This window comes from Sorex araneus, chromosome X, assembly GCF_027595985.1.
Source record: "Sorex araneus isolate mSorAra2 chromosome X, mSorAra2.pri, whole genome shotgun sequence".
Lineage (NCBI taxonomy): Eukaryota > Metazoa > Chordata > Mammalia > Eulipotyphla > Soricidae > Sorex > Sorex araneus.
In genome coordinates this window covers 26,337,005-26,346,266 of record NC_073313.1, presented here as the reverse complement: position 1 = coordinate 26,346,266, position 9,262 = coordinate 26,337,005, and the positions used below count along the sequence as shown (strand labels likewise).

Below are 9,262 nucleotides of genomic sequence, written 5' to 3'. Positions count from 1 at the left end.
TTCCTGAGTGTGGAGCCATGAGTAACCCCTGTGCATCGCAGGGGGTGACCCAAAAAACAAACACAAACCAATATTACTAGAAATATGTTCTGTGTCACATAATTTGGTGAGACCCAAATCTTGAAGTTAACTAATACGACACATGTAGACACATATATGTAACTGTCATCCCATTGCTCATCGATTTGTTCGAGTGGGCACCAGTAACGTCTCTCATTGAGTGACTTATTGTTACTGTTTTTGGCATATCCAATACACACGGGTAGCTTGCCAGCCTCTGCCGTGCGGGCTCCATACTCTCAGTAGCTTCTCGGGCTCTCCGAGAGGGGCGGAGGAATCGAACACGGGTTGACTGCGTGAAAGGTGAAAGCCCAACTGCCGTGCTATTGCTCCAGCCCATACATATATATATATTTTTTTTTTCATAATTTTACTTAAGATGCTAATGATGGGTGCTGGGGCTCCTCTTGTGCATCCTAGTACCTGCAGTTCAGTGCTAGCCCCAGATCTAAGTAACTTTTGTATCTTGATAGTGTATACTACTTCTTACTTTTTCTAATTCTCCTTTATTTCAGTATTGTTTCAGGGCATATGACTTGGTGATAAAACACTTGCCTTGCATTTATGAAACCCAGGTTCTGTCACCCTTACCACAAGATGAAGAAGTATACATCCTTTGTTTGGTATTCTCTTATTTTTCAGGTTGTGTAGTTCTGGTCAGAAAACACATTTGTACAATTGGCTGAGATTTGTTTCCAAATAGTGAAGAGGAAGTGAATACTAACACACCAGGTGTGCTTTGGTATGGGCATGGTGAAAGTGTGAGTCCTCAGATATGACACCAGTTGCCGAATTTCTCTCTATCATTAAGCACTTGTGACAATGAGATGGTTAAGAATACTCACCTGCCATCTGGGTTTGATAAACCCCATCTTGTAGGAAGCTGGAAATATATGTATATCATGTAAAGTATTTATAGCTGATGAATATTTGGACACTAATTCACAGCAGTTAAAGATGAATTTTTACTCAGTATCATTCTTCTGGGTACCTTTTAAAAATACACTGTAGGTTAGGTGAAAATAAAATATTCTGAGATTTAAAAGAGTGAATTATTTTGGCTAATAGTAGTAAATAGGTTTTTTTTCAATGGTGCATAATTGCTTAACCATAGTTCCTTTGTATGCCTAACCCTATGTAAATCAGAGCTTTCAAAAATTTTGTCAGGGACCTATTCTTTTGTAATTCCCAATCATCCCTCAGATTTAAACACTCCTATTTTTAGTCATTGCTTCCCCACCAATTCCTTGCACTGTTAAGAATTTTCCAAATGACACACAAGATTACTTAAAAAGCCATTTCAATGGAGTGAGCTTTAATTCTTCCAATTTAAAGCAAGAAACATGCCCACACTGTAGGCTGTGTATGTGGTACCAGTGAGGGAGCTCCATGATTTCTCAGAAACTCCCCACAAAAGAATGTGGACTGAACAATTAACATGTGGGTATACATTGCAATAAGAGCAATGGAATCAGTGAATCCCCTGTCAGGGCTGAATTATGCCTCCCTACACCACCTACCCCTATTAAACTCAAAGTTGTTCCCTGAAGTAACTCAAAATGTTAACTGCAGTTGGAGATATGGTCTTGAATCCAGATGATGAAAAACTCACTCTAGTGGTCCATGATCTGTCCTTTAGCTTCAAGTGTGCCCCACAGTGTAGTATAGGCAGGACTGCGCACTCAGGAACAGTGTGAATGAATAAATGGCCTGTGGGAGGCAGTGTTTGTGTATCAGGTAAATGAGAGCCTGCCGCCCCCCCCCCCCATACACACACATGACATGGCAGTACTTGTGGATATTGAAGTCATAGCAGAGCTCTCTGCCCAGTTCCTCAGAAAGCCAAATCCCTGGCTTATAGTTCAACTTAGTTTTTTTTAAAAAAAATCTGACATCGTCATTTACAAAATTATTCATAGTTGAGTTTTGTGCATCGTATGTTCCAGCCCTGCCCTGGTGTCAGCTTCCCACCACTGAGGTTCTGGTGTTCCCTCTTCCCCACCCCAGCCTGCCTCCTTGACAGGCACCTTTTTCTGTTTGGCTCTCCTGCTTTCCATGCCATTGACTGTGCGGTTTGCATGCAGCGCTGCCCCACCAGCATACCGGAAAAATGGCAAAGGCTTTATTGAAGTCTGGTGTCCAACAAAGGCTGGAGAAATGCTCACATTCACTTACGTCCAGGTCGTCTTTGTTTGGGGGAATATTTATACTATTAGATGGGAGGGGGGACTCTGTATTCTCTGTTTCTTGAAAAACAAAGTTAGGGTGCTCAACAAATATAATAGGGCCTTGAGAACGACAGGAGATCTCAGGACACATGTGGTAAAATGCATCTTTCTGTGTATTTTCTCTCTCCAGAGAAACATCTGTCAGGTCTTAGATTCTTCTGACCGTATTGAGGATGAATAGCATGCAGTAAGGAGGGTACATGAGTTTCTGTTGTTACTTCCTGCAGAATGCTTATGGCATATTTACTGCTTCTGCCAACTGTTTTGCGAAATATGCAGTTCATGGGCTTTGATCTTTCTTTTCTTTTCTCTAACCTACCTCGTGTATGTCAGGTAGCCCTTGTCTCTGGAGGGCGAGGTTTTCTTGCTTTTGTCACCCCACAGGTTCCTAGGGAATAGATAACCTCCACTAAGGCATGATTCAGAGCTGTGACTTGGTACCCTCTGATGGTCATTGTTTTCTCAGGGACCTACTCAGTACACAGTCTTGAGAGAAAGCTACAGGTAAGCAATTTGCGGCTCTGGCTCATTTCCCCCAAAGTAGACCAAAGTACATAATACCTGACCCTAATTTTTTTTTTGCTTTTTGGGTCACACCCAGCGATGCTCAGGGGTTACTCCTGGCTTTGCACTCAGGAATTGCTCCTGGCAGTGCTTGGGGGGCCATATGGGATGCCGGGGATCGAACCAGGGTTGGCCACGTGCAAGGCAAACGCCCTACCCATTGTGCTATCGCTCCGGCCCAATACCTGACCCTAATTTTCGACCTTACACCACACTGAAGTTTTTCATGCAAAGTTTTAATCTTAACTCTGAGATATCAACCAAGGGTCTTGCCTATGCCCTGTTGGCTCAGGGCCTCTCTCTATTCTCAGGTCACTTAATTTTGAAGTCCTCCCTGGGATTGACTGGGAGTTTAAAAACAATTTAATGGCCCAGCCTCAAGACACTCACACTTTTCTGCTTTCTTCAGGAACACTCTTCACCCATTCCTTTTATTTCCCTCTAAATGATTGAGGGTATCCCAGCTACTTCACATGGCTGCAGCTCCTAAGGGCATAACTTATGTTGGAACCCTGGTACTAGCACAAAATCCAACAAAGAGCAGTAATCAATTGCTGGATAGAGAATAATTAGGAGACTTTTACTCAAAAGTCTAACTGGTTAATAATTTAAAAATTTTTAAAAATGAGATTCTGTGGTTTACAATGCTATTAATGATGTTTTTTCATGCACATAAGTTCAACACCACACTCACCACCAGTGTGACCCCTCCCTCTCACGAGGACCCTAGGAATCTATCCTCCCATGCTCCCCCCCCAAACTCAGTTGTCTGGATCAATTCTCCCATTATGTTGCTTTTTGGACCTTTATTTGCTACTTTGCTGTGTATCTTTATGCCCCACATATGAGAGAGATCATCAGTATCCCCTTCCTTCTGACTTGACTTCACTCAGTATGATATCTTCTAGCTCCACCCATGCTGCTGCAAATTGCATGATTTTGCTCTTTGTTCTTTTTTCCCCCTCCTCAAACACTAACTGTTTCCCCAGTTTAACAAAACCCAGGACTTCTCTCTTCATAATAAAGATGAAGCTTAGAATCACTTGTCCCTTTCTGTTATTATCTCCTCCCGTTTCAGAATGCAGGCATCTCTTAAAAGCCAGCATTCTCTTAGATCTGCAGTTGGGCTCAGCAAATTTCAGCTTCTACACAATCTTCTTTTTAGTTTTAGCCTTTTGCTGAAAAATTGACTTAGTCTGACCTCCATAACTATTATGCTTCCTGTCATCATGCCACTTTCCCTGGGCATACAGACAATCCTTGCCTTTTGTGTACTCTGTGACTTTGTGGGACTGATGCTTACCACATCTCTTTCAAAAAGTCTGTCGGGTTTTTGGTAAATTCACCGTGCTTATGAAAGCAGTATCTGAAAGGAGAGGATGCTCTTTGTTCTTTGTTCTTTTTTGTGAGTGTGTGAGGCAAAGATGTCTTTGTTGAAACTTATTTAGAAAGATGTGAGAGGAAAGAGAGAAGTACAAGTTTGAGAGAGAACACAGGCTTCTACGAAGTGGAAAAGGCAAGCAAAGAAATGGAGGCAAGTGATTGTAATAGATCTTAAAGGGAGTATACAGGCTTGAGAAGCAAGCTGACTTTGTTTTTCCTTAAAACTGTATAGTATTCCATTGTCTATATATACCGGAACTTCTATTTACAAAATGAATTATTCTGAGATATACAGTTACAAGATAGTTGATGACTGGGTTTTAGTGATACACTGTTCCAATACCATTCCCTTCACCAGTGTGCATTTCCCATCACCAGTGTCCTCAGTTTCCCTCCCGTCATCCTCCCCACCTGCCCCCTGCCTCCCCAGCCTGCCTCCCTAAGGCAGGCACTTTTCTTGCCTATCTCACTTTCTCTTTCCTTCTTGGCATTATGGTATGAAGTAAAGGTACTGTGGTTATCATTTATATCCCTTTACCTACTTTCAGCATTCTTGTTCAGAGTGATCATTTCCAACTATGATTGTCATACTTATCCCTTCTCTATCCTAACTGCCCTTCTACCATAACTTCTTGATACATTTATTTGTAGCTAGGTCTTTGGGTTCATTTCATATCTTGGCTGTTATACCAATTACAGTGCTGAACATAGCTATGTATATATCCTTTTGAATTAATGTTTCTGCGTTTGGAGGATAGATGCCAAGAAGTGGTATCATTAGATTGTATGGAAGTTTGTTACTATTTTTGGAAAGATCTCCATAGTTTTTCCATAAAGACTAAGCCGAACTTGGTAAGATTTAGTATCTATTATTTTCTCAAATTTAGCTAAGTATATCATTACAAGAAGGAAGAAAGGAAAAAGGAAAAGGAAGGAAAGAAGGGAGGAAGGAAACAAAGAAGGGAAGAAAAGAGAAAGAAAGAAAGAAAGAAAGAAAGAAAGAAAGAAAGAAAGAAAGAAAGAAAGAAAGAAAGAAAGAAAGAAAGAAAGAAAGAAAGAAATCAGGCTGTGAGGAATTAAGTTTTACTTCCTTATCCCACAAGAGTCCCTTGGGATTCTTTCAAGTTTCCACAAAATCCCCTACTAGGATGTCATATTTTCTTATCTGGAGGATAAAAAGCTTCAGATTTCTGTAGGTGTGGAAGTAGCTGTGTGATGTGCCTGGCGATCAACTCTGACCTTGGCATTTGTGTCAGCAGTGGCTGATACTTTGGTTTGTTCTTTTTCTCTGTCCTTTCTCAAAGCTTTCCTGGAACTTGCTCAGATAGTATCAAGAACCTTATCATTGACCTTGGTCAAAAGTTTTGTAATTCTTATCATGCTGGTTTTGGTATATGCGTTTAGTCCCCATAGGAATTCATCGTATCTAGGACTACTATTGGGCACCCGGCAATACTTCAGTTACTTTGTTCTTACCAGGTATTTAGCAATGAGCTTTCTAGGCTCCTTATAGATGTCTATTACAGCATAAATATACATTACAGTGAGGAATTTCCAGACTTTCTTGGCAAAGTCTCATATGGGTATGATCTTCATATTGGGTATGATCTTCATAAAGATCATACCCAATAGACTCATCAGGAGACTGGTTTTGCAGAGCCTCTTGCTGGAATTCTCCATTCTATTGAGGGAGGGCAGAATTTCAATATTGCAGTAACATCATAGAAATGATTGATTAAATCAGTATCCTTCACATTTACAGTGAACACCAACTCAATGCCCCAGAGGCTGTCCTGGGGATGTCAGCAAAGTGGTCCTTGCACTCTGGGCTGATAATCCTCAGCATGCCTTACTTGCTAATTTGGTGCTTCACTTTCTGTTTGTACAGCAGGAACTGCTCCATCAATCTGCCTTCTTAGTTAAAAGGTATCCCTTAGTGGCATGTCAATAGAACTTGCATCCTGGGAACAGTATGCTTGCTCCTCATCTGGGTTGTTATCCTCTTCATCAGAATTTGCAGTCTCTTCACTGGCAATGCCAAAGGCAGTAGAGGTAAGAGATTGTTCTCTCTACACTATTGAAGTGGTGTCATTAGACCCACCAGTGATAAGCTTTGGGGAACAGTCACAGTTGAATAGAAGGAAGCCTGTTCCTTTCTTCAGTGTCCTGAACTCTCCTGTGTATCTCAGTATACCTTGGCATTTGCCAGTGTTGCTAAGCTGCTTACTGTCCCTACCCAGAGACATGCTGACTGTGGGCAGAAGAGGCAGCCAGTGTGTGAATGGTAGGACAGGTAGTGAAAGCCACTGGCAAAGGGTGATGGACACCGTAGAAGCTGCTTCAGCAACGAGGCTCTCAGGCAGTCTGTGTGCCTGCACTTTGCCTCAAGGACACTGCTCAGAAACCTGCACGCTTCTCTACTTGAAACCAGCCTTCCCCTTGGGAGCTCTGTGACCTAAGTCAGTGTGGAAATTACCTGCCCTACAACCATCTCGGCTTCCAGGTATCACAGTCACAGCAGAGGCTGGCAGTCTCCTAGGTTGGTACCCCTTTGTGTATGCTGATGAGCCTTATGTACTGATGGCAGCCATGTGACACCTTTCCTCTGCCTACCAGACTTTGACATCCCAATTCTCCTGGGGACCCACTTTAAGACTGATGAGAGGATCCTAAGTGTTTCACCGCCTACAACTGATTTTGAAATGGCCTGTGAGTCTTGACATCCCTAATCTGGTATGTCTAAGATCTGCTGTCCTCCTTAAAGGTCCTTAATGGGATTCATACAAGCTCTAGTATCCTCCCCTATCATGGACAGTGGCACAACCTTCACATTCAGGCTTGAATTTCTGATAGACTTGATGCAAGTAAGTGTTGGGCACATTTAGCCTGCTGGCCCTGGGTCTTCAAGGATGCTATCCAGGGAAGATGGTTGCAGAACCTCCCTTGTTGCTTTGATACCTGTCATAGGCTGGGATTCTTCCCTCCCCTCCCCTCAGGTCTGCCAGTGTAAGGCTTATCTCCTCTTGATCTTACCTGCTAATGATCTCCAGGGGCTAAAATAAGGAAAATATTGTAGGCACAGTTTGAGAGGGGCAATGACACCCTTGGGTCTCATGGAATTCATCATTGCCTCTAGAAACAACTCGAACACCGCTACTTCCACCCACCGACTCTGCCCCTTACCCCCAACAATTTAGCCTCTAAGTCCCCATAGGAGGAACTGGGGATGTCCTATCAGCTATTCTAAAGTTTCCTGGACTGTCAACAAGGGTAGGGCTCTGTGGCACTTGCAGACTCAGCCTGCTCTTATCATAGCACTCCCAGTACTATAGTGGAAACTTAGAAAGAGCAGGTGCTCAATTCCTGTTTTTTTAAATTTATTCTTTTATTGAATCACCATGTGGAAAGTTACAGGAATAAAAGAGGAAATGAATCGAAAGTTCAGTTTATTGTGATTTTAGTGCTCTTACAGCTTGAACAAAATAAGTAAATTCAGTACATGCTGTTATCATGACCGCATAAAGCAAAAGGAATAAGGCAATCCAAGAACAAACCGTTCTTACATTTGTGTCACTGTTTTCTAATACCAGCTCCTCCTGTGGGGTATCTTCCCACTTGATGAAATTTCCCTTCCCAATACTCAGTTTCCTTGTTTTGCCACAAAAAGCAGAGGTCACTAGTTTTTTACTTTGTGCAACAGATAACAAAACTTCAGCATAAGCAGAAAAAATGTCTATGTTAATATGCTTCTATGATAAGAAAATCAACATTTCCATTATAGGGAAAATTTGGGAGAACAATGCCAAGTACCAAGTTACTAGGGTGTTAGGATAAGGAAAATAAGATGCGGGATTAAAAAAAAAAAACTCACCCCATGTTACTACATCATGCGTTTGGGTGACTGCATGCTTATAATAAGAGCATGATCTAAACGTTGGGGGGGTTATTGGACGCAGGCTTGGGAGGCCGACGGGACTTGGCAGCCCTTTGCTTTGATCTCTCTCTTGCTCTCTCTTCCTCATCCCTCAGAGCCTCCTCATACATATCAGGGAAGTTAGAAGGGATGTTGTCATTGATCTTAGCTATAACTTCTAACACTTTCATCTTTGTTGTCTCAGTGTAGGCTCTTGGGCCCCACAGGAACTCATAGACTGGAGGATCACTGTGGGGAATCAGCTGGTACTCAAGGTACCTTTCTTGCACGAACTCTTGGGTGATAAGCTTACGGGGCTCCCCAAAGATTAAGTGCCTCCTTCCAGGAAAGATCCCCAACATACTTAGAAAATCCCAGATCTCCTCCTCAATGGCCCGGTTGCCCTTCATGAAGATCACACCAAGGAGTGTCATCAGAAGCCCCATCTTAGGCAATTCCCCAGGACAGACTTCATCACCCACACCCGTGGAGCCCAGCTTGCTAACAAGAGTATAGGTGTGGCCACTGGGATAGGTTTCCCTTAATTCGAGGCCAAACACCAGCTCCATGCGCTCAGAGACTCTCCTTATAACTTCAGGAAAGCTATCCTTGTACCTCTTGCTGACAATCTTCAGCAATGCGGCCTGAGTAATGGGCTCCTTCATTCTATACTTTTCCAGCAGGAATTGCACCACCATACAGGTTCTCCTGACCAGAGGATCTTTGCGAGTGCTCGCAAAATACAGTGCGGCCCTGGAGGTGCTTGGTTGCGCCTCCTCCTCCACCTCCTCCTCCTCCTCCTCTCTGCTGTCACTTATTTTTAGACCTGCAATATCTAGCTCAGAACAGACAGCTCCCTCTTCTTCCTCAAGCAGCTGGAGCACATCTGCACCAGAGTAGCCTGCAGCAGTGCCCTCAGAAGCAGCAGCGGTGGAGGGGGACGGCTGATCTCCCTCAGCTCCTTTGGTCTCCGCACCCATGGTATTCCTATTCCTTCCTTGGGTCTGCTGGCGTTTCATCCGAGCCCGGAGCTTACTCTTCTGACCACGAGGCATGATGAAACTGATGTGGTGTAGAGGGTACCAGGCTGGGTATGTTAACAGATGAGGCTGGT

The 9,262-nt window shown here is 43.2% G+C and overlaps 1 protein-coding gene across 1 annotated transcript; it reads right to left on the bottom strand.

Moving 5' to 3' along the window:
* Positions 1 to 8,162: 8,162 nt before the first annotated feature.
* On the bottom strand, positions 8,163 to 9,203 carry LOC101550963 (melanoma-associated antigen B4-like). The gene is made up of 2 exons (XM_055121054.1): positions 9,000 to 9,203; positions 8,163 to 8,924 (listed from the first exon to the last, which is right to left on the bottom strand). Exons 1-2 carry the CDS (start codon positions 9,201 to 9,203, stop codon positions 8,163 to 8,165), a joined length of 966 nt encoding a protein of 321 aa, XP_054977029.1.
* Between the last annotated feature and the right edge of the window lie 59 nt (positions 9,204 to 9,262).

Bases quoted from the DNA above. Each gene is read 5' to 3' on its own strand.
- LOC101550963 (XM_055121054.1), bottom strand. From the start codon at position 9,203: ATGCCTCGTGGTCAGAAGAGTAAGCTCCGGGCTCGGATGAAACGCCAG. The intron at 8,925-8,999 runs GTCTGTTCTGAG...GAGGTGGAGGAG, and splicing joins TTGAGGAAGAAGAGGGAGCT to GAGGCGCAACCAAGCACCTC.